Source organism: Doryrhamphus excisus, chromosome 6 (genome assembly GCF_030265055.1).
Source record: "Doryrhamphus excisus isolate RoL2022-K1 chromosome 6, RoL_Dexc_1.0, whole genome shotgun sequence".
NCBI lineage: Eukaryota > Metazoa > Chordata > Actinopteri > Syngnathiformes > Syngnathidae > Doryrhamphus > Doryrhamphus excisus.
In genome coordinates this window covers 6223525-6250168 of record NC_080471.1, presented here as the reverse complement: position 1 = coordinate 6250168, position 26644 = coordinate 6223525, and the positions used below count along the sequence as shown (strand labels likewise).

General features: G+C 41.1%; 1 protein-coding gene across 6 annotated transcripts in view; it reads left to right on the top strand.

The window, feature by feature from the left end:
* LOC131130761 (A disintegrin and metalloproteinase with thrombospondin motifs 20) overlaps positions 1-26644 on the top strand; it is a 141138-nt gene that overhangs the window by 6735 nt on the left and 107759 nt on the right. For 5 of the 6 annotated variants that reach the window (XM_058074675.1, XM_058074673.1, XM_058074678.1 and 2 more), the window contains exons 3-8: positions 3068-3242; positions 19360-19613; positions 23861-23944; positions 24298-24422; positions 24498-24538; positions 25528-25633. In XM_058074675.1, coding sequence (XP_057930658.1) covers positions 3068-3242; positions 19360-19613; positions 23861-23944; positions 24298-24422; positions 24498-24538; positions 25528-25633 — 785 coding nt within the window. The remainder of the gene's footprint in view (positions 1-3067; positions 3243-19359; positions 19614-23860; positions 23945-24297; positions 24423-24497; positions 24539-25527; positions 25634-26644) is intronic. The other variant, XM_058074674.1, reaches the window with a different exon arrangement.

Below are 26644 nucleotides of genomic sequence, written 5' to 3'. Positions count from 1 at the left end.
GGTGACTACATCTTCCTGAATGACAAGCACAGGTGTTACAATTTGTTGTAAGATTTAGTAGCAATGTGTCCAGAGGCTGACATCCCGTCAGAAAAGTTAGCCAAAAGTTTACCAATAAATAAATGTGCTTTACAATTAGTATTTCATTGTATGGCTTAAGGTTTGTAGTTTTTTATATAATAATCCACTGAATTTTTTTTTTTTTATCATTTAATATTGTAATACATCCCAAAAATATCATATCCATATCGCCCAATCGTAATGTGACTGGAATTGTGTCAATATGCACAATAGCATTCATTCATTCATTTTCTACCGCTTTTCCTCACGAGGGTCGCGGGGGGGTGCTGGAGCCTATCCCAGCTGTCTTCGGGTAAGAGGCGGGGTACACCCTGGACTGGTGGCCAGCCAATCACAGGGCACATATAGACAAACAACCATTCACACTCACATTCATACCTACGGACAATTTGGAGTGGCCAATTAACCTAGCATGTTTTTGGAATGTGGGAGGAAACCGGAGTACCCGGAGAAAACCCACGCATGCACGGGGAGAACATGCAAACTCCACACAGAGATGGCCGAGGGTGGGGATTGAACCCTGGTCTCCTAGCTGTGAGGTCTGCGCGCTAACCACGAGACCGCCGTGCCGCCTGTGGTATGAGCACTTATTCCCAATTATCCCTTTCATTCCCATACCTTGTATGTTGTCTTGTTTCCTAGGTTATATATATATATATATATATATATATATATATATATATATATATATATATATATATATATATATATATATATATATATATATATATATATATCATATGCTAGGTTATATTTTCACAAGCTTCAACAGTGAAACATGCAGCACTGGAGGCATGCGATGCTTTCGAGGATCCCCGTGGCTATCCCTGACTTCCCCCACTAATCCTTCGGCCTGTAAAAGAAAGACCGTGCTTTGGAAAGATACACAACGCCGCCTTTTCCATATCCTCCTGTGAAGTGCCTGTCACTCTTGAGGATGGCTGCATGGAATAACATGGCTAAGGAAACATTCCATTGTGTGCTATCCTGTTAAAGCGTGTGCATGATTTGATCGTGCAAACAGCTGAGTGAGCTAAGCAGCTTCGTCAAATCAACTTTAGCATTCTCTCTGTCTGATGATGTCACTCCTCCCTAATGCAGTACTAACTCCCAGAACACGTCTTGGCATTACTGCTTACAGTATCAAGACTTTTATGAGTCTGCATGTCAATCATATGAGCCCTCACAAAAGTGATCCCTTAGAGTACTAGAGTACTCTTCTCGTGAGCACAGTCAGGGACGATGTTAAGTGTGGCAGTTGGGCAATTTGCAGCCCTTGTCTGATTTTTTTTATTGACCCAGGGCACATTATAAAAATATGATTTAACAAAACTAAAAAAAAAAACAACTCCGAGGTCATACATGGTAGGTCTCCAGCTAGCCTGAGCTACCTGTAGCTTCTAACACTTTTCAATTAGCTCTCCGAAGGGTTTATTCACTTATCAACTCCTATACTGCCTAAATTAGACTGTGGGGTTTGACAGGAGTCCAAGATAGTTTTGGGGAACGCTTGGGAGAGTGACCAGTCACAGCAGAGTGGGTGTGCCTGGTGCCGGGCCTTGGATGGAATAAATTAAAACAGACCGTTTTGGAAATCCAAGGAAATACAGCTGGAATAGGTGCAGATCCTGGAAAATCTGGAAAGCTTTGGACTGCACTCAGTAAACACGGAAATACGTTTCCGGGAGTCCTCGGGATCACTCGGAAGTGTGACCAATCACAGTCGAGCGGGCTCGGCGGGAAGAGGTGGGGTCCAGGGGGGTAAATTGCACAGACATTTTGGGCTTTTGAAATAAATTAAAACAGATAGTTTTGGCTGCACGGCTGTCGAATGGTTAGTGCACAGACCTCACAGCTAGGAGACCTGAGTTCAATTCCTCCCTCGGCCATCTCTGTGTGGAGTTTGCATGTTCTCCCCGTGCATGCGTGGGTTTTCTCCGGGTACTCTGGTTTCCTCCCACATCCCAAAAACATGCTAGGTTAATTGGCCACTCCAAATTGTCCATAGGTATGAATTTGAGTGTGAATGGTTGTTTGTCTATTTGTGCCCTGTGATTGGCTGGCGACCAGTCCAGGCTGTGCCCCGCCTCTCGCCCGAAGACAGCTGGGATAGGCTCCAGCACCCCCGTGACCCTCGTGAGAATAAGCGGTAGAAGATGAATGAATGTTTTGACAGGAAGCATAAATCAAAGGAAATACAGCTCTAATAGGTGCAGTTTCTGCAAAATGTAAAAAGCTTTCTGTTTTCTGTGTAGTTATTGTGTGTAGCTGCTCTATAGGAGACTACAACTCAATACAAAGAGTTGAAAATTACCATAGTAGGTCCCCTTTAAGTGTGACAAATATGCAAAAGAAATAAATCTAGCAGTGTGGTGAGGGGGAGATTTGTGCAGGTTCACGGCCGAGACCATAGGTTTTCATTCATTCATTCATTCATTTTCTACCGCTTTTTCCTCACGAGGGTCGCGGGGGGGTGCTGGAGCCTATCCCAGCTGTCTTCGGGCGAGAGGCGGGGTACACCCTGGACTGGTCGCCAGCCAATCACAGGGCACATATAGACAAACAACCATTCACACTCACATTCATACCTATGGACAATTTGGAGTGGCCAATTAACCTAGCATGTTTTTGGAATGTGGGAGGAAACCGGAGTACCATAGGTTTTGGGCTCCAAAAAGAATGTTTTTTTTTTTTGCACCCCTCCTGTGTCACCTGTCTTGTTTAGCTGTATCATCTCAAAATGTTGTTTTGTCTTCTAAGGGACTGAAAAGTCTGTGTGTCAAATTTGAAGCAGATTGGTAAAACGGGCGGGACTTAGCAATTAATTGTCCATAGGTCATTGAGGATATATCTAATGATGATCAAACCTTGAGGATATCTGCATTACATGTACCCTAGCTTGTCTGCCAATGCTTACAATCAATGTCATTCTCATGTGAAGAAACACACCTGACCTGAACCATCACTGTCTTTTAAAATGTCCTAGATCGGCACTTTCACAACAACAGATGGCGAGTACTTTTTGGAGCCACTCCTGAGCGTCAAGGGAGAGGAGTACGACGACGAGCACCACAAACCTCACCTCGTCTATCGACACGAGAGGAAGCGAAATACCTGGAGCATGAGCGACACCAGCCAACCAGAGCCTTGTTTGGCCTCAGGTAACAGACTGCAGACCGTCTAACAATGATGATATAACTCTGTCTGATTTTTCTGCTTACCGCCACATAACCGAGGCAAATTAAAGGCCAATTATACCCAATCAATCACAATGTCAGTCTCAATGACGGGGTTTTCCACTGAAATCATTTCAAATAAAGGCTTTAGTCTTGTATTTTGTTCGATGGCTCTTAGGTTTAAGGTGTGACAGCACTTGAATGTTTTCATGTTTATGGTTCCATTTGGGAAGGTGAAGAGCACTTGAAGAAAGTCCACTGAGATGGAGGCCATTCAGTGTAATTCTGTGGAGGAGCTCGGTGGGCGGCCTTTTTGGGGGGCTGGACATGCGCTGTAAATCTTTCATGTGCGAGCAGCTTCATTTGCTCTTTGTCGTGCGGCGGTGGCTGCTATTGTGTGCCAGGGCAATTCAAAGAACTGGGATTGACCTGTGGAACCTGACCAGTGCCCGTTTCATCTGCTTTGGCTATTCAGTTGCTCAGTCTGTGTGTGGTAAACATGTTGAGGGTCTCTCTCAGTCCATTACAGCAAGTAGGAATGGGTGAGATACAGTAAATGCAAAGACAATAGCAATTTGGCCGATGATGGAGATTTCAATTAGGGCTCGAGCGATTAATCATCAATCATGAGCGAATAAGTTTCTCGTTTGATGCAGATGCGAACACTTATCTTTCACTAATAACATGCAAGTATGTGCAGGTGTTTTTCTTAGAAATGAATATTATGGTCCGACTGATGAAATTGGATTTATAATTTTGTTTAATGATATTTGGGTTCGATTCCGCCCTCAGGCATCTCTGTGTGGGGTTTGTATGTTCTCCCTGTGTGTGTGTGGGTTTTCTCCGGGTACTCTGGTTTCTTCCCACATTCCAAAAACATGCTAGGTTAATTGGCCACTCCAAATTGTCCATAGGTATGAATGTGAGTGTGAATGGTTGTTTGTCTATATGTGCCCTGTGATTGGCTGGCCACCAGTCCAGGGTGTACCCAGCCTCTTGCCCGAAGACAGCTGGGATAGGCTCCAGCACCCCCGCGACCCTCGTGAGGATAAGTAGAAAATCAATGAATGAATGAATATTTTAATTATTATTTTAATATTTTCATTAGATTTAATTAGCCATTTACGGCCATTAGATGTTTCCTAAAAGTTTTACTTTTTGCACTACAGCCTACCTCCAGATATTATATATCGGATTTGATACTACATAGTATATACTGCTAAACAAGCTGTACACTGACACTAGTTTTGTCTCTTGAGAAGTCTCTAAACAATGATTTATGGCTAGCAATTTAAACTACATGTTTCCACAAGTCATCGTTGATATTTTACATTGAAATTTGCACAATTCATATTATAATGGTTTATTAGCCCACCATGTACCTACACGCCTACACCTGTACTGTAGTACTGTACTGGTCTTCATGTAAAAGCAGCAGTTGGACAATGCGCAATGAAGATTAAAGTCTACAAGAGTCAAGTATCCTAGATGTGACTCCTCCGTCTTATCAGATGGGGGTGGGGTGGTGGTGGTGGTGGTGGTGGTCCTGTCTGATCTCCAGATGAGGTGATTAAAGCAAGCTCTTTGAAGGCCATGCTATCCAAGACCAGCAGGCCCCTCCTGTCTTTGTGAGCTAAGGAGCGTGGTGCACATCGCCACTGGCAGGCCAACATGTAAACACTGGCTTTACTGCGCTGTTTGTCCTTTGGCTTATGCTTACTTCTCATTGCTTGTCCTACTTTCCTTCAGAATCCTTTTAGCACTTGTCAATGCTGAACACTAACACAACATGCTGGCATTGTAGCGCCGAGTCCTGGGATAAACACGGATCATATTCGCATGCTGTGTTGTTCGTGGAAATGTTAATGATTCTGTGCCATGATTTCCTTCATATCGTATATACGCTGTAGGGATATCATCAATGACGTCGATGCACGTCAAGTAGCGAGTCTGGGGAGAAGAAAAGATCTTGTAATAGGATGTCAAAAGTATGTGAGTACTTTATACTTAAAGGTAACGATTCGGTGATCTATGACCTGTGCAAAATGGAGACAGCGTACCATGAAAGCACTACCGTGATGCATCAGCACACGGGAGCTGTTTGTGGACACCGTACGTTTTCAACTGTCTTTCTTGTTTGCAATGATTAACCCAGTCATTAATCCAAACCGCACCACATAATTTATGCTCCAGCCTCACACACACACACACACATACACACCTGAGCAAAGGCGCACACGCAATGAGTGAGAGTGGCGGTGGAAAACAAGAGGGAAAGATAAAGTGCTCTGGCAGGAACACACACACACACACTGCTGCTGTTATTTTTTTATTTATTTTATGTTTATATTTTGATTCAGATTTTGTGATTTTTGCACAATAGTTTTATTTATTGAAATAAAGTTTAATTGATTATTTTTGTTATTATAGGATTCAATTGTGAACTTTATTGCTGTATTGTTCAATACGGTTCATTCTTGTTAAGAAAAATACATTGGAAAGAAGAAATTTGTGTTTTTTTTCATGCCGATAAATTAGCATTAATTGCTATATATATCAAATTATGGGTCAAATCGGATTTAAAAATGAATCATTGGATTAATCGATGCATTGAAAAACTTTTTTGTAGATTAATCGATTTACAAAAATAATCGTTTAACCCAGCCCTATTTCGCAGTGGCGCGCAGTCATCAACTTGGCTTGTTTACGTTTATCATTTATACTGGAGTAAGTCATTTTCTTGTCATAGGAAAAATCTATACCATTTTTTAAAAAATGAATCCAGTTATGCATCCATTCCATTATCAGCACCAGTGATAAGTATTGCTATTTCTGGGTCTGCCTCATTGAAATATTCTACCAGACACTATCTTAACCACAGATTTAGTTTTTTGTTGCAATTCAGCTTTGCACATTTCCATCTTCAGTATCTGCCTTTTTTCATTGTAAGCAGAGAAACAAAAGTTTCAGATTTATCTCTGATCATGAATGATGCGCCAAAGCAGTGATGGTGGTAGGGCAGATTCCTTTCCCAGTATCTCTTCTTTTTGAGCGGCTATAAAAGCACTCTTTGTCGCAGGTCAGGCTCTTTACATTCTATGATCCTGTGAGGAGGACCCTCATCTCTTAAATTAAAACTGGTAGCTGCCGTGTGAAAGCTGAATGCTTTGGCGGCGTTTGGACTTTGAAGTGTTTTTAAGAAGAGTCTAGAATAGGCCAGCTATGTGAAATATGGATAACAATGCCTTCCTGCAGGGTCGGGGGTGGGCGTGCATCTTTTTCTGCTGCATTCACTGTGATGATTTCTTCCATGCATCTTTCTTTTTAATGTTCCCTGCAGGCTGCAGGGAATCATGCTTTTGAATCAGACAAAGGTGAAATTGGCTGCTTTTTATCCATACAAACAACAACTTTATCAGCATGTGGGGAAAGATAAGCTTGTTTTACTGAGATGTGACGGCTCCTGACGTTCTGTAACAACGAGGACTTCTGTATCTGCAAGTTTCCACAGTTGGTACTGTCGCTGTGTGTCTTTGCAAAAATGTGTTGAAAGCTGAGGAAGTTTCCATGAACTCCTCTTTCCGACACGTGCAAACACTTCTTGCATGTGCACTAACTATCTACTATGAGTGATAAGGGCTTTTAAAGTGTTAACCTGGCTTGTTATTTCAGCAGTCAGGACACGGCTCTTTACTTATCTGCTGATGCTTTTCTGCACTGTTGACTGCTGGGGTGTTTTCAATGCTGATCTGCTTGTGGACAACCATGCTGGGGAAACTTTGCAACTTACATTTGAGTCAGGAACAAAACCTTACGGTTCCAGAATGGCTAGGCAATATGGTGGAAGCTTTGTGGTTCCAAACTGTTGGCAAATATGAGTACAGTCAAGCCTCCACAAAGTACTTATACACAGGTTCTCATATGATTCACTTTTTGTACAAATCTTTTGCTGAAATATTTTGCATTTTCTCTGCCATATTACACATAAAAAAACAGTCCATTTCCCCTGTACTGTATCATTCCATGAAATTCAGTACTCAAACAAAGCACCCCTCGTATGGCTCACTCACTGTCCATGCGCTTGTTATTGAGTGTGATGAAACCTCAGAACCTCTTTGCTGTTTTTTTCCAGCAGGGTGCTCCCACTACCTTTTGGTCTCTGCTGGTGTGGTGGAGCAGCCTACCAGCATGGGATGCTACTAAGACTAGGATAGACATAGTATGCTGGTAAGACCAGCAAGACCAACATACTATATACCGTTTGGATGCTGGTATGTTGGCGATTGGACTAACCTGTGACTAACCTGTGATCACCATGGTGGGATGCTGGTCTGATGATAAAAGCCAAAGCACATGAAAATGGAAATGAAAAAAAAAACAATGAATATTGCAATTTTTCCCTTGTGTCATGTACCATACCAAACTACTAGAATTAAGAAAACAAAGTTTTAATATCCGTGAGTTAGCCAAAATTGAATAAATACACATAACAAATACATACATTAAGAATGTGATAATGAAACAAAAAGCAACAGGATGCAATTAAAATAAAATAATTTACCTGACTTTACTTTTTCTTCTTCTGTTGTTTATTGGCAGTTGGCAAGCAGCTTTCGGTGTGCATTAGCCAATAGTTAATCTCAAAAACGACATCTTGTTTGGATTCTGAATCCATATTTCTAATGCTGGCAGGGGCACCACTGGAATCTGATGCTACAGCATCCCAAAGGCATCTGATCCCTTCTTAACTGAAGTGGCATCTCATTCATTTCTACAAGCGCTGCCACAAGTGGAGTAGAGCTAACTATTTTCCTAAAATAGAACTATATGTTTTAACAAGGTGACAAAAACACTTTGGCGGAGCGGCGCCAGGACGAAGAGGCAAAGTCAGAGGAGTGAAATATGCGTGTGTCACTTAATAATTTTTTTATTTTAACTTTTTGAGTGTTCAAACAAAGAGAAATGTGAGAAAATTTTAACGCCTCTCTGAGTCTATAAATTGTATGGTGAGGGGTTTGACAGCCCTAAAACATATGTAATAATGGTAAAATGTTTGGTACATTGTGGATTTTACTTATTGACGGCTACTTTGGGAACCTATCCACAGCGATAAATGAGGGAACACTGTATTACTTCTATAAAAGTATGCATTTTTCTATTACTTTATGGACATTTTATTCACAAACCCAAATACACTCTACTTTGATAGAAAAATTTGTGTAAAATGTAAAAAAAAATGCTCCAAAAATTTACACACAATTTGGAAAAAAAAAACAGATTTCAAAGAGTCCTACTTTTATATTTTTCAGCACTCATGGCCTGCCAAAGCTCATTCTTGTGACAGCCTTAAGTTGCTTGTCGACAAGTCACGGCTAACTTGATTCTGGATTGCATACTTGCTAGTGCCCAGCCACACCCGGGCTCTACCAGTTATGTTGAGTTTGAGTTTTTTTAGACACAATATTGTACCATAACCAAGATGATATACGAGAACCAAAGCAATATTTTAGAAAAACGTCAAAAACTAAACCTAAACCAAGGCTTATCTGTATTCTGGTCCAATTCCAACTAGTACAACCTTATCTGCGTTCAACTTTGGAAGTGCCTCTGTATCTTCCATTTGAGTTTGCTTGTGAATCCTGGCATCACTCGCTAGAGAGTCACAAGAACGAGGGTGTTGCACATGGGGGTAGATTCTTCTCTCCTTAAAATCCATTTTGGATGGAAGACATCCAAGAGACAGAAGCGGAGCCTCTTTCCGTTTTTGTCTGCCTGTCTGGCTTACCACACGCTGACTAAATTAGAAACAATAAAGGATAAATGGACAATGGATACGGATAATAAAAGGACATTTTAACAGTAAACATTAGCAGCTGAATAGCCAAACAGTCATGTCCCAGTGTTACGATACTCGTCCCACATGACATCCGTGGCCCCCTGAACCCCAACATAATCAGTGTATAGGATTCCGCTCTCTGTGCCCACTGTGTGTACATGCTGGTTCAAATGGCAGCATCAGGTTTTTGGTCAATGGGTTTATTTCCATAGAAAAAGGCCCCTTCCTCGCCTGGGCTTGGTTTGAAGCAGCCGCCTTGAATGACTGCCCGCTCTCCTCTTGAGCTTTCATGTATGTGAATGGAGCCACTTGTTGTTGGTAACCTCGCTTCCCTCTTTGTTTGTCACTCACAGGACGGGTTGACATGACCTTGAATTGTCTTTTTTTGGGGCCCTCACTGATGTAGTCACTGCTTGTTTACCATGCATTAAGTCCTTTCAGAGGTCAGAGAAAGTGTCTTCTCACGGAGTGATGGACAGACGGTGAACACGCTGACATACTCACCCTTTAGCCTCTGGCCTCAGGAGGTGTGTGGCTGCTAAAATGTCAGCTAAGCCCTTTTTCTACCCCCTTGAGACTGAAACTCCTTTATTTTCAGCAAACACTTCTTGTTAATGACGGCCAAATGTTTGTTGTGGGGGACTTTAGCTTGCATGCAAACATGTGTTTAGCTTTTCTGTCTGTGACAGCCTTAAGCATCCTTCTGAAGTGTGTCATTTGGAAAGCACATTCACAAGCAGAAGTACCAATGTACCTTTTTTTCCAATAATAATAAGCTTTTGTAACAAACGTGAATTTGTGGAATTGACTATGGTTATGAAAAGAGCTTTGCAAAGCATTAAAAAGAATGCAACCAAAGTATTTGCTGAAATTAGTTTTTATTATACAGTATGACCCGCAAAATTCTTTTTAACAGACCGATATAGTTCTTTTTCTTGCGTGAGAGTTTCGACTGCTTGCTAGCAGACAAACATCCACATAAATCTGCTGGCATGACACGTCACAGGAACATCTCGTGACCACGCTGATGAAGACTGTTAGCAAGCAGTCGAAACTGTCAGGTATGAAAAAGAACTGTCTTGCTCTGTTAAAAAGAATTGTTTAAGAATATAACAATGTTAGACCAAACGAACCTCATTGGACTATGACCATTATTGTTTGGCTTTTGTAACAAACCTCTGTGAGTCAGACCCCTCATCCAATAAAAGATCAAACTGGCCTTGCCAAATACTATACTATAGTATACACCCTGTGATTGGCTGGCGACCAGTTCAGGGTGTACACCTCCTTACTTTAACCAGTTGCATTTTGTGAACGACCCATAAAAAAAATGTAATTTGAACAAAAGATCTGAATTGGACATCATACGCTCCATTAGGCCTGGTTGAGATGACGACAACTTGACTAAGAGTTTCTGACAACATTGTCAAAAATGGTCGCCGTTCACACAAAAATGACTAAAAAGGCTGTAAAAGGACATTTGCCATTCCTGTTGTCTTTGTGACACACTTGTGCATTCCCGGACTGAGCACTTAACAAGCATGCACATGTCCTACGCTGTATGCCAATAAGTGCTTTTTCAGTCTTCAAAGCACTGTTGTCGCTTAAACAAGCAAAAAAAATGCAGTAAATAAGGTAAAAGAAGTCATACTACAATAATAGATCTTTACTTTACTTCATTGCATCCCTTCACCAGTGTTTGTTGACAAGTGGACATTAAATCCATTCAAATATGAAAATTCACATCTCCATTGCAGCCTAACACAATGCCATTTTGTCTGTACTCGATGTGTTTGGTTTCTCCAACTGGGCGCGTCCTCTTTGATCCATTGAGCCCATGCAGAGCTGATTTGTGGGTAATAGATATACCAGACAGATCTGAACATGGCTTTGGCAGCTCTAGTTTACAGTCTCAAACTTTAATGGCTGCCATGTGTCAGCCCTGTTTGACCTGGGGTTCTATTTTCTGCCACTGTCTACTGTCTGGGCATTCTTTAACAGATGGCGGAATGGTTTTGGTGGCGTCTTGAGTAACAGTGACTGACTGTAGGGTGGTATGACTGGCGGTCAAAAGTGAAAAGGGGTGACAGGTGAGCCAACTTGTGGTGATAGCTGTTCAGTAGGACATCATTGCACACTGGTGGGTTTTCATTTCATCCATCCATCCAGCCGTCCATCCATCCATCAATGTTCTACCAATGTTATCCTGCTCAGGGTCATGGGTGGGATGGAGAGCCTATCCCAGCTGACTTTGGGGGAAGAAGCGGGATATACCCAGGACTGGTTGCCAGTCAATCACTGGACACGTAGGAAAAATGTATGTTTTTGTACAATGGAAGGAAAATACCTGAATTAGTTGATGTGCTAACCATATGCAACAATGCATGGAACAATTAGTAGTCTACCAAAAGAGTTATTGGTAAAAGCCTGTAGTGTGCATAGAAATGATTGTGAACCACTCATCCAAGCGGCACCAGGATGGTTAAAAATACGGTATGAGTCTTCTGACAGCTTTTGCCCGCATTGAGAGCACAAAAGTCCGTTATGAGCCTCAAACCCTTCTTTTACTAGGAGTGTAACAGTAAACCAAAGTCACGGTATACCTTGGGTTTAAGGTCACGGTTTGGTTAATTTTGGGTTACTGATTTTGCTATAAATGGCTGTCAATCAATTACAATATTTTACTACGATTAATCACATTTTGTCTATTTAACTCATATAATCACAATATAATCTAATCACAGATGGAAACGGTAAATGCCTTTAGAAATAAGTTTTTATCTAAAATAAGTAGGTATGCCCGATAATTAATGGCCTGATATCAGCATAAAAAATCAGTAGACCTCTGTATCATCAGATTTTTTTTCTTGATAGTGAAAACCGATATTTAAAAAAAAATGCTGGATAGATGGACATTTTAATATTCACATGGCCAGGATGACATCATAGTTTTTCACACACCAGTAAAAGCCCACCATCTTTACTTAAGTTGGCTCACTCCTCACGTTAGCCTCTGGAACGCCAGCTCTGAGCCATTGAGTGAAGCACAAATATATGACCTCATCAAACCGCCTTTCAAGCGTATAAACAAATGACAGTTGTCAGTAGTAGCAAATTTGCTTGCTCCTTCCATCTATCAAATTTCTAGATATGCCACCTATCCTCATTAGGAATGTAACAAACTTTATTGAGTGCGATAAGTGGTTAAATTTAAACGCTGTTAACATGATTCCAGTCCCCACTAATATGATCAAACGAGTCATTATTTTTCATACAGATATTGAACAATTGAGCACCAGATATATCTACACTCTGTCATCATAAGAAAACTTGCCCCTTAAGAAATCTCATAAATGAGCCGTGATATCACTTTATAATTTCCCCAATGGAGGAAACACCAGTGAACATCCAGGGGAATGGACATTGAGATGGTGACATCCTACAATTACCTGGGTGTTCATCTCAACAATAGACTGGACTGGACTCATCACACGGAAGCACTTTACAGGAAGGGCATGAGCAGGCTCTATCTGCTCAGGAGACTGAGGTCTTTTGGAGTGCAAGGGGCACTCCTCAAGACGTTCTATGACTCTGTTGTGGCTTCAGCCATTTTCCAGGGAGTGGTCTGCTGGGGCAGCAGCATTTCGGCTGCGGATAGGAAGAGACTGGATAAGATCATCAGGAAGGCCAGCTCTGCCCTGGGTTGCCCCCTTGACCCAGTGGAGGTGGTAGGAGAGAGGAGGATGTTGGCTAAGCTATCATCCATGTTGGAGAACGACTCCCACCCCCTGCAGGACACTTTGACAGCACTTGAGAGCTCCTTCAGCGATGGACTGCTTCACCCCAAGTGTGTGAAGGAGCGATATCGCAGGTCCTTTCTTCCTGCAGCTGTCAGGCTGTACAACCCAATAGACGTGTACACCACTATGTACATCTGTGTAATACTTGCTTTTATAGTCACTATAGTTACTCCAGACCCCATTCACTGTGCAATATCTGATCAACCTCCATGTGCAATATTAAGGGCTCTAAATGCAATATACTAAGTTCTATGTGAAGTATTTCCATAATGCCTCATATTAACTCTCTCTCCAGTGTATAGACTGGTCATATATCTCATCTCGGTTCATATTATCTACATACTGTATTACATACTGAGTTACTGTATAACTCTGGGAAAAACTGTTGATTTTGTTAATACTTGGGTTGTTTATATTGTTTATTTTTCTATATTGTGTATTTTGTACTGCTTTAACTGACTCTGTACTCTTGCTGCTGTGCAATACAAATTTCCCCTCTGAGGGACGAATAAAGGCATATCTTAATCTTAAATAAACATCTGCTACCTATAAGTAGTCACACCTATTATACCTTTTATTATGTTTGTAGTGAGATGGTGTCAAGCTTAACATGTCCATCCTGTCATGGGCAAATAATATTTATTATAATCACTTTTCAAAAATGTGAAATATTTATTAAAGAGTACACAGTCATCATGCTGATAGAATGCGGTAGCTAGCTGAAGACCCCCCCCCCCCCATATGGTCATTGAATGGGGCAACTGCCCCGCCCACCGGATCATCGCTGAGACCCCCTTTCTCCCCATGGCCCACCCTTTGGTAATGGCAGGAAAGAAGGGGGTGGGTTTAACTTCATTAGGGTCATCAGGTGGGCACCCTCCATTGAAGTTTCGATGATAGGCCCACTGAGAGGGGGCCAAATAAGCCACCATCAAAAACATCAGAAGCCAAATACCACTTTTTTTCCTCTGACTTCATGTAGTGTTAATGTAATGTAAGGTAAGGTAATATTACCGCTGCCTTGTGATCAGAATGCTACATATCAATAGTCAATAACTATTGTCCATTAGTTCCATCTTGTCGGAACTAAGCAATGTTGGCACACTGCTCACGGAAGCAGTGTCCACTTGTCTTTGTCCATTTGTTTTTATCCACTCGTCTTTCTCTGTTTATGTATTTCACTGGGAAGGCCAAGTGTTCCCACACATAAAACATATTTGTTCATGGCTATATTATGTTATACTTTTATACTGTTATACTATACTCGTCTTTGTCTGTTTATGTATTTCACTGGGAAGGCCAAGTGTTCCCAAACATAAAACGTATTTGTTCATGGCTATATTATGTTATACTTTCTGTCCCTTACTTAAGGTTTTCTGTGTCCTTACTGTATTTTTATTAAATCGCATATCGAATACATGGACTTTTACGCCCCCAATTCTTACCCAGAGAATGAGTTTCTTAAATCTCAATGTCAAATGAGTTCCAAATTGCAAATGACACCAGAAAGAAAGACATGGCCTGGGACCCTGGCCAACGTTTGGTGTCAACATTCATCAAGAATATTGGGTCTGATGGGGGAGCTCTCCGGCTCCAAACACATCAGACCACCACCAGGCTCAGCAGACAGAATATTAAAACTACTACGACTGTACTACTGTTACTGCACACAAAGCCCTTCGCCCTCCGATGGGGGTGCTGGGGGGGGCAAAAGGCGCTTTTTTAATAAACCTCTTCAGCAGCAACAATTGGCAGCCCGACCACGACAATTGCACATAATCGTCTTCTGTCTGCAGGAGTCAGGGTTTTCTTTCTCGTGTAACCAGAGTATCTGTACTTTGTATAAGCACTACAGCAGTACCTATGCCCACGGTAAGGTACACTGTCCACTTAATTGGCACCCTGGGACCGCAGCGCTTCAACTCTCAGCGGGCCATTGTAAAAGAATGTTAATTAGTTCAACAATGAAATGTGTGTTTCCTCATTGTCAGTCTCTTGGCATTGATACTTTTGACTCACAACTGAGAGGGGGTCAAAGAGCAAGGCTTTGATCCAGATGGGAAACCACAGTGAGATCATTTAGGAAGGACGGCTAGGATGTTACGACTGACCTGCACCGCGTGGAAAGTGCATAATCCATTTAATCATTTTGTTTATTGGCTTCTTGAGCTTGTTTTGGCACACAAATGAAGTTTTTGAAAGTGGAGCAGAAGAGTGGGGTCAGAGTGGAGCTACTTGCCGAGCCACCGAGCCAAGCGAATGACATGTTTAGAAAAGGATGCACGCTGTGCCGGGCTCTTGTTGTTCCTCTGTGTTGTGGAGAACATGTTGGCTTTACTGGCTAATTTCAAACGCTTTTTCTTTGGTTAAAAGGAACAAAAGTGTCTGTCAAAGGCGAATGAATTAATTTGGAGTCTTTCTATCAATTTCCTTTCCAAAATGTTCCAAATGTTATCTTATAGGTCAGGTCTTTACAGGTCTTTACTGCAGTCTGTTATTGCGTATAACAGGCGAGGAGCATTCATTATGTATCAGGTCTTTACTCGAGTGAGCGTGCTGCAAGTTTTGACTCCCTGCATTATTTTAGAGGATTTGTTGGTGATTTATGTTATAAACTGGTGAAATTCATGTATAACTGGTGAGGAGCCACTGAATCAAATATACAAAACTTCTACTTGAGCCAGCATTTGACTTTTCCCGGGTTATGTTACAGTCGTTCTATTGATTGACTTTAGAAAATGTCATTTTGTTATATGGAACTAATTATATGACTTTATTTATCAGGGTTATCATATTTCAGCTAGCATGTAGCAGGTTTTGAAATTCTTTCTGTTGATTTATTTATTGATAACGTTATGAAATGTGATGTGAACTGGTCAGAATCGATCAAACTCATTTTTTTAAGTGAGCATGATGTGGGTTTTGACTTTCTGGATCATTTTTGGAGTCTTTCTATCATAAAATGTAACGTTATCATGCACAACAGACGAGGAGTGATTGTTTAACTATACGACAAGTCTATTTGGCGAGCCTGCCATAAGGGTTTTGACTTTCAAGATTATGTTGGAGTCATTCTGTTGATGAACTTGAAAGAAAATGTGTTATCATATATATCTGTCAAGGAGCAGTCGCGTTCAAGTCAGGTTCAAAATGAGACATTTAGCAGTGGGATTTGTACCGATAAACAAATGAGGCACAGAGAAACATTCATTGAGCGTTTCATGGCTCTCAGTGGTCATGAGCCCTGCATAGTTCGGAGTCCATCGACCTCAGCAACCTCCTCAACTTTCAACAAGAAGATCACAGTGTCAAAGTGTCCCTTTGTCTTGTCCTCGGTCACTCTTTCCAGACAGTTGGACAGAGAGAGATTGTGTCAAACTGTTAGCTCAGTGAAAAAAAAAAGGGCAAAAAGAACTTGTTGAGTGCACTGAGATTATTCAAGCGATGCCCCCAGCGGGCACGCGAGGCAGAGCGTGACTCCCTGGCACAATGGCGTACAGGCCCTTGCTGCCGTGAGGCCGAGCCCCATGCCAGCGTTTCACTGTTTTCAGAGGCGGCGCCAAGCCCGCCTGTACCCGGCGTACACAGCCAGAGCACATCTTTGTATTTTTTTCAGGAAGGAAAACTCTTTCTCTCTGTGGAGGCCATAGCCTTTGCTTAAACAGACTCATCACTGCACATCAAAGGGGGATTAGCCGAACTTGTAAAAGATAAAAATAAGAGGAGCAGGAGGTGAAAATATGGTCAGTTGCAATAGCCTCAGAATGAGTGCAGATTAGCCAAATGCAAGCTCTCCAAAATCGCATTAGGGCCAAATCTGCCTCTCGCTGGGTACTTACTGCTACTTACACCGTGACAAGACAGGGGTGACTGCCCTGACCCGCTCCAAGACTGCTTCATTCACAATCAATGCCAAGACTGGTGCTCCTTTAGATTCCTGCAGTTTTCCAAAGCTCCCATTTTATTATACCTTACTTCATACTTATGCATCATACATCTTATATAGTGGTGGCCCATCAGGGCCTGCAAGGTTGTCATTTTGGCCTAAGCGCATCGGAGGCAATGACCTACATTTACAACTTCAATTCTAGCATTTATTCCAAGAAATGCAATAAATACCCGGGAGACACACAAGAGTTTTATTATCTTCATTTAATAGTACAATTAAGTAGCACTTGGTTGCACTGCCAGTACTTCCAGTGATATTGTTAGATTGTTACATATTCAGATTTCAGCTTCTGTGTGTTGCCATGTCAGTCTAATCTGCCCAGGGCCTTCACAATCGCTCTTTGGGTTCAAAGTTGGGTGAATCTCCTCTTAGAGAGAGTGAACGCAAGCTAGCAGGGGTTAGCTTAGTTTAGCAGTAGTTGTGGTTTGAGTGTGTGCAACTCGGTCGGGCCCGATGAGTATATTTTCACCACGTTTTGTTTTAAGGCTTTAATATAAGGAACGTTTTACAATGTGTCAATCAAGACGTGCAAATTCAGAGTGAAAAAACACAGGACACACTTTGTTTTTGAACGCAGCTGGTCTTAGCTATAAATACACATTCTCCACACGCAGAGAGGTATAAATATGTATTTATCATGTATTTATTTTTTATAAAGCTGTGACTATTGTGTGATTATTGGTTGTTGGTGTCAATATTTCAGCCTTGTTTATTGGACATTTTTTCTGTGTTTTAAATTGTATTTAATTTCTGCAGTGATGTAATGACAAATGAGCCATGGTCCACAGATGAACTCTTGCACTTTGGTTTTGGCACCCTGGCCACTTTAACGTAAAGAAATATTACGGTAGTTACTCTTGTATGTTCTACATTTTAGTGTATTGTCATTACACTGCTTGCTTTTTTGGTCAAAGTCCGTCATCATCAAGTTGTTTTTTCATCTCCCCTAACAGGATTGTGGGCATTCTGTGGGGGGCTTTTACCCACTGTGGTTTTGTGTTAGTTGGTGATTTGCTGGCCCATAACAAGCATCTGGTTCTGGCTATAGAGCGGCTCCCTTTGCATACTGAGTACAGTAATGCCCGCCTTTGCAGTAGTCACCCTCCAAGACCACCAGCCAATGCTGAATAATAAGCGTAATGAGCCACGTATACAAGGACCCAAATATTCCAATTGCATTCGGTTTATTTGCTCAAACGGAAATAATTTAAACTTTAACTTAAATTAACACCTCATTCCGAGAGAAAAGTGCCAATCCGAATGAATATATAAACAGATTCCCAGGGGTGGAATATTCCTTTCCCCAATCCGATTGAGGTATCTTGTACCCGCTCAAACGGAAAGTTGTCAGGGTGTGTTCTTGTTCGAAGTTCTTCTTCGTCGTGTTTTTCTTCTTCTGTTGTTCATTGATCGTTGGCAAGCAGCTTTCGTGTGCATTAGCGCCATCTGTGGAACAGAATCTAAACCCTTCTATGTATACGCCATTCACAAGTCCAGTTTTTCTTTTAAAAATTAAATATATATCTATATAAAACACGTCCTGAGTTTAATTATAAAATATTAGCAAGATTGAATTTGATCTTTTCCTGTTTAAATTTATCCCGGGTGCGTTCTTTCAGCGCATGCTCAGATATGACGTAACACGCAGATCCAGATGTTCTTCACTTTTAAAAATGTCAGAACTGGACTGCTGCGGAAAGTTGGTTTTTGATCCAAACTAATTTCAAGACTGAACGACAATACGGAATTATTCCAACAAGTTAAAGGAAAACTCTGGGAAGTCGGTATCACGTGATGTTGATGTTTACTCTTTACTGGGCATGCCCCATTGACTATTCTGTTTGATTATAGTGGCGCATGTTGACAAGAGATTGGAATCTTCCTTTCCATGTATACCATTGTTTTCAGAAAGATTCCATTCGGAAAGAGAAAAAACCCTCACGTAAACGTGGCTAGTGATAAAAATGTCTATTTTTGACACACAGCTCGCCAATGTCCGACCCTTCCACTGGGTTTACATTGTTGTCCTACATTTTTTGGATCAACATTTGCAATTAAAGTGAAGAACGTGTGTGCTGGTGATCGTTCATTGTTGGGTCGACGTGTGCACTTGAGCTAAAAGAATGCCAGCCGTATGATGTTGAAGGTGTTCCCTCGCTAGCTTCTAAATCGGACAATTAAGCTGTGTCATTAAACTTCTGTAACGTATTGCCTTTCAGTGCATGGTTTTAAAATGATGTATAAGCCAAGGGGGTAACTTGATCAGTCAGTGTGAAGGCCACTCGGCAGTGGATAAAACGTCATCACGGGATTTGGAAAAGCAATCTGTTGTCTCTTGCCGATTGCAATTGTTTTGCTAAGGATGACACTGAAATTGACTGTGTTTTTTTTGTTTGTTTATTTGTTTTGTTTGTTCAGATCCACAGCTTGCAGACACAAAGACAGTAAAGCATTCTACATTTTGTATCTCAAATGATGGAAGATGCTAAGCTTGTTTATCTTCCCTGTGTCTCCAAGCAGACGCCTCCAAGCAGCCGGACTCCTTGGAGGCTCGAGAGAACTTGGGCGGGGAGCCGGACTCTCTGAGAGCCACCACCAATGACAGCGGTGACACGAGCCATTCCAACGGAACGCAGCACAGAACCCCGCGCAGACGGAAGCGCTTCCTTTCCTACCCGCGCTATGTTGAGCTGATGGTGACGGCCGACGCCAAAATGGCCCGACACCACGGACGAAACCTGGAGCACTACATCCTCACAATCATGTCAGTAGTAAGTAAAATAATGTTTCTCAGAATCATTATTGTTTTTCTTTATTGTGGGCAAGCTACAACCTGGCCAATTTGGGATCCACTGACCGCTTTGATTAGTTCCAGCTGCATCAACGCTCTCCTTCTCTCTTTAATTACCATTGTTAGCTCGCTACCAAGGAAGCTTACAAGCTAGACCAGGGGTGGGCAAACTACGGCCCGGGTGCCACATCCGGCCCGCCAAGTGTTTCAATATGGCCCGCCTGTTTTTTCCAAATATTTCATTTGAACTCAACATAAAACCTGGCATCGTGGCTTGGGCCAATTTTTTGATGGTTGAGGTAGCTGCTTTATCAATTTCGATATTTTAAGTGGTCTGTTACAAAATGCTCCTGTAAAAAGGGACACAAGCACATAATAATAATAATAATAATAATAATAATAATAATAATAATAATAATAATAATAATAATAATAATAATAATAATAATAATAATAATAATAATAATAATAATAATAATAATAATAATAATAATAATAATAATAATAATAATAATAATGATAATGATAATAATACTACTATTATATTAATGTTGTTGTTAATAATATTAATATAATAATGGTAGTAATATTACAAAATACTCCTGGAAAAAGGAGCACAAGCACAATAATAGTAATACAAATAATGATAATAATACTACTATTATATTAATATTGTTGTTAATAATATTAATATAATAATGGTAGTAATAGTATTATTATAACAAAATAATAATAATAATATAATAACATTACTATAACTAATAATAATAATAATAAATCTAATAAAAATAACAATAATAATAATAATACATTGAGAAACACACTTTACATCAAATAAATGATTTCAAAGTGCACATATAGCAGATTGCATGACACTTTTACATGTAAAATATGTGTAAAAATATAGGTGTAAAAATGGACTGTTACGTGTAAAATACTACATAATCCCCCCCGTCAATTTTGTTAAATTAATGCGGCCCGCAAGTCAAAAAGTTTGCCCACCCCTGAGCTAGACAGTCAACAAGCGCTGCGCTTGCTCACAGAGTTGACTTCACATCACACGCTCAACCCGAAGAAAAAGCAGGTTTATCCAAAGTCCAGCCCAGGGGCCATTTGTGGCCTCTAGCTCATTTCATTGTTGAAATACAGCATGGCCCTCCTGTCATTAGAAGCATCTTTGGCTGGCGTTTTTGCAAAACATCCTAAAAAAACAGCAGGGTGCTCATTAAGTCGATCGCGATCTACCGGTTGATCGCGGAGGTGGTACTGGTCGATCGCTGGTCGACCGCTGGTCGATCGCTGGTCGATCGCTGGTCGATCGCTGGTCGATCGCGGCGTGACATTAAAAAAATATCATCCCAGCGTCAATGCCGTCACTTGATTGATATACAGGGCAGCCATTCAGATGACAACTTCGGGTGACCAATCAAATCAAACAACGTCTCTAAGTGCAGCAGAACTTACGATGTCAGCCTATCATCCATCCCCGTTACTTGATTGACATACAGGACAACCAGTCAGACGACAACTGAATTTTGACCTTTAGGTCACCGCTCATGCGTAAACAACGATGCAAAGTGCTAAGCTAGTCGGCGAATTGCGTCAGATTTGAAGCCCTCGCTAAAGTTTATGGTCACTAAAATGAGTGAAGGAGCTGGACCAAGTAAAAAGGCAAAAACTGGACCAAGTAAAAAGGCAAAAAACATATCACTTCCATACGGATATGGAATATTATACGGATATTATGATACGGATATTATCCATGACTGATAAACATTTGGAAGTGTGCTTGAGGCTGGCTATCAGCAGCTACTGTCCGGACTATGCATCCCTGGCTGGTTCAATTCAGTGCAAGTCATCAAAGTAAACTCAGGTAATTACAAAAAATGTTAATAGTTAATTATGTGTGTTTTCCAATATTGGCTCATTTGGTTATGTAAGGTACATCAACATACATTGTACGTACAAATAATCCTCAATACATTTGAAAATAAATAGATGTTTTGCATTTTTGTAGTGGGTAGATCATTTTGACTCGCTCATTTTAAAAGTAGCTCGCATGCTGAAAAAGTGTGAGCACCCCTGATATAGAGGATCTTTGACAAGTTTTGCATCAAAGCCTTAAAAAAGAATCCAGATTGTTGCTGTCACAATGAGGATCTCTGACTTGTGTTTTTGAAGGCAAGTCCTTAAAAACAACATAGTGCTCCTCTCATATAGAAGATCTTTGATTAGTGTCTTTTCCAGTGAGTCCTTAAAACAACGCAGTGCTCCTCTCATATAGAAGATCTTTGATTAGTGTCTTTTCCAGTCAGTCCTTAAAAACAACACAGTGCTCCTCTCATAGAGAAGATCTTTGATTAGTGTCTTTTCCAGTCAGTCCTTGAAAACAACACAGTGCTCCTCTCATATAGAAGATCTTTGATTAGTGATTTCTTAAAAACATAGAAATACAATTTGACACAACAAACCTAATTTTCATTTTTAAGGTATTAGGTAAATAGAAAATACAAATAAGCAAAAAATATATGAAAAAAAGTAAAATACAAAAATATAAAACAAGATAAATAATGTAATTATTTTTCAAAAACATTTTATTAAATTAAGAAAATATTAAACAAAATGAAAAATCACAAGTTAAGGTTAGATTTTTTTACACTCTTACACAGTTAAGAAAGCTGTTAAGAAAGTTAAGAAAGTCAAGTTAAGAAATCAATATAAAAATAAGAATAATAATTAAGCAATCAATAAAAATATAATGAAAATATCACAGTGCCCCCAAACTTTGACTTTTGGGTGGTTGGGGGGCTGTTGGGGTGGGTGAGTACTTATAAAATGTTTTCAAGGTTGGCACATCTGATGTAGAACAGTACGTCATGAAAAACGATGTTAGTTAACTTCTCGTTATACTTCCACTGTGGAATCCTCCACTGCACGGAACTACACACTACACACAACTACTGTGTGTGTATTTGGACTGTAGGAACTGTAATGACGTTTCTGGCCATTTTGGAGGAACCAATTTAGAGCCACCTAGGTGGAGTTTGTAGTGCTGAACATTAGTGCTACAATTTACGATTATTTTAATAATCAACTAATCTGTAATTTTTTGTTTTTCGACTAATCGATGAATCAGATTAAAAAAAAACATTTTGAATTTCCGCCATTTGCAGCAATCCCTTTAAGAATGAATGAATGGACTTTTCCCCTCCCCCAAGTCATAGGAAAGAGGGCGAAAAAGCTGACTTTCTCAGATACCGAATATGATTGGAGAATTATCAACAATCAACTGACTGACATCACAAACTATGGATGTCCTGATCCGATCTTCAGGATTGGCATCAGGGGCCGATTTGCTGTATTTTTGAAGATCAGATAAGATCGGCTTTCGCCACAAGATCGGGCCAAACCGGTTGCTGTATCGGGTTCATAACAAAGGGCTACACACCAACTTGCTAGATGCGGTAATGCGCCTCAAAGCTGGTTTCCACTCCACTCCCAACATCCGCCTGCAGAAGAAAACGCAACACCACCATTCGGACATGACACAGCATTAGAGTTTGTTTGCATTAGGGCCTTCTGTTAAAACAAACAAAACATCAGGCGACAAAAGGGTCTGTAATTAGCAATGGATCAAAAAACAACTGTGGCTGTAGGCAACCTCCTGATGTAGTTTTTTTAAATTAACGGCAAATCAATTCTGTATTTGGCATCATGCCAAGATTGCGTGTATTGTTTATAAATCTTTTGTGGCGATCACAGCTTGAGACTAGAAGGAATCATTTCATTTCCAGGTTTTCTTATGGGAATTGCTTTGAATGGCATCTCACCATGGCCTCCACGGTATATGTGGGGTCACACAAAGGTGCTTGTGGTCTAGTCGGTCCAAGAGCAAGTGGAGACAGACCCGGGCCGTGTTTACGTCCCCCCCTCAGGACAGAGACAAGCTAAATGTTTATAGCGGACTAATGAGTTCCTGTCAGGAGGCTGCGGCCTCAAGAAGACGCTTGCCGACTGTGACGGGGGTGCACGAGGACACGGAGGGGAATGTTCGTCCGCCCTCACAGAAGGGAGGACTGCACCGCTTTAAGAGTATGTTTATGAAACCTGAGGGGACTTGGTGTGTGAAGTGTTATTGTTGCCACAATAACAAAATCATCTTTTCACCATCCAGCGCACCTTTGTGGAGGTTTGCATCTTTTTGTCTGTGCCTGGTCTTTGTTACAGGTAGCGGCCGTGTACCGCGACCCCAGCGTAGGAAACCTCATCAACATCATGATTGTCAAGCTGCTCGTCATCCACGATGAACAGGTACAGATGCCGCAGGTGCTTTCGTTTTTGCAAAGGATCCTAAAAAGATGGCAACAGAGCCTTAAAAAAGCAACAAATTGCTCCTGTCACATTGATGATCTTCAAACTATGTTTTTGGCAGTGTGTCCTTAAAAACAGCACACTGTTCCTGTCAGTTTGAAAATCTTTTGTTTTTGCAGTAGGTGCTTAAAAATTGCACTACATGCCTGGTGAAAGGGACGATCTTTGAGTAATGTTTTTGCAGTACTTAAAAACAGCACAGCACTCCTTTTTTAAAGTATGTCCTGAAAAGGAGCCCGTAACTGCTGCTATATAGATGATCTTTGACTAGCATTGTCTTCCTTGATTAACAGCAAGGTCCTGCAGTGAGTTTCAACGCTGCCACCACTTTACACAACTTCTGTACATGGCAGCAGAAACAAAACGTGCAGGATGACAGCCACCCCTTCCACCACGACACAGCCCTCCTCATCACCAGGTATATTCATCTGTACTCATGTATCCTCCTCTGGTACTCCAAAGGCATCGACTCATATCTATTTTTTTCCCCCAGGGAAGATATCTGCCGGGCAAAAGACAAGTGTGACACTCTTGGTAAGACTTTTTTCACCAAATCAACTTTCTACTTTGAAGCTCCAAAACCAGGGGTGGGCAAACTACGGCCCGGGGGCCACATCCGGCCCGCCAAGTGTTTGAATACGGCCCGTCCGTTCTTTCCAAAGTATTTCATTTAAACTCAACATACGAACTGGCATCGTGGCTTGAGCCAACCTTTTGATGGTTTTATCAATTTTGTTATTTGATGTGGTCTGTTGTTTACAAAGTGCTCCTGAAAAAAGGGACACAAGCATAGTGATAATAATAATAATAATAATAATAATAATAATAATAATAATAATAATAATAATAATAATAATAATAATAATAATAATTGTTTAAATATTTAAATATAAAATATTTAAATATAAAATATTTCAATATAAATACGGTGGTCTAGTGGTTAGTGCGCAGACCTCACAGCTAGGAGACCAGGGTTCAATTCCACCCTCGGGCATCTCTGTGTGGAGTTTGCATGTTCTCTTGCGTGCACGCGTGGGTTTTCTCCGGGTACTCCGGTTTCCTCCCACATTCCAAAAACATGCTAGGTTAATTGGCCACTCCAAATTGTCCAGGTATGAATGTGAGTGTGAATGGTTGTTTGTCTATATGTGCCCTGTGATTGGCTGGCGATCAGTCCAGGGTGCACTCTCGCCCGAAGACAGCTGGGATAGGCTCCAGCACCCCCCGCGACCCTTGTGAGGAAAAAGCGGTAGAAAATGAATGAATGAATGAATAAATATATAAAATAATAAATAATAATAGCAGATTGCATGACACTTTTACAGATACAATAATACCAGGTGGACTGTTACTTGTAAAATATATAGTCTGCGCCCCCCCCCGTTTTGTTAAAGTCAAAAAGTTTGCCTACCCCTGTCCTAAACGCTGCAGTAGTAATACTTTTACATAATAATATTATTGTGACAGAGCAAAACTAAAAGAAAACATGCTTATGCCATATGTGCGTGCGTGTGTGTCTACAGGGCTTGCAGAACTGGGGACGATGTGCGACCAGTACCGCAGCTGTTCTATCAGCGAGGAAAACGGAATTAGTGCCTCCTTCACCATCGCTCACGAGCTGGGCCATGTGTAAGTCACGGGCACATACACACAAGCGCACAGTATACAATATGAACACAGACAACTGCCAACAAAAAGCCCTCTTATTGAGAGTGCCGCAGCTGCAAAAAATAATGAATACAACTTTGAATTAAATGTATGTGCCAGCAGCTCAGCAAGCTAACCCTTCTTACAGGTTACATGTTACAGTATTTATCAACAATTGGGCTAGATAGTCAATAAATGGATGATTAAAAACATAAACAGGTCAACAATTATGACACCCTTGATAAATTGACTTATCACATACGACAGTATTAATTGGCCCTGTACCCTAGAAAGCGCCCATGAATGATACGGGAAAAGGCCCAAATGATACTGTGTCAAAGCCCAGGGCAGTGATACTGATAAACTATAGAGTTTAACCATGTCAGTATCAGCCCCCGTAGCTGTCCACTCAGAGCGCGTTGCTCTGGTATCGTGCCTGTGAAACAACCAATCAGAGAACAGCACACGAGCGTTTGTTTTGCTGCCGTCTGTGCTCTGTCAACATGTCAGCGGTTGACACTCCCGGCGAAAGACAAATAGGGAAAATAGCAAACAGAATATTAGAAATGGAACGTTTTATCACCATTAATGAGGAGGACACTCTTGAAATGATCGAAAAAACAAAAAATGCAAATACGAGTCGGAAAACCAAGGGCGACTGCAACTGCAAGAACGAACAAAGACTGGTAGAACGTATTCCCCCGCCTGAGTTAGACAAATACGTGTCTATGTTTATTGTAACGTCGTTGCCGACGCTATGGAAAGGACACGACTGTGATCGCTAACAAGCTTTTATGACACAACAATACTGGCTACTGTCGGCCGTAACCACGCCGTTGCAACCACCGCCAGCAACGCAACAGTGCTTCCTCAACACGACACGCCCCCACCCCTGGTGCATTCACAGTCACCTGGAACAGTCAGACACTCAAGAGCACAACATGTCAACATGAACACGTCAGGGTCGCTACATTATTTTATCAATCAGAAAAG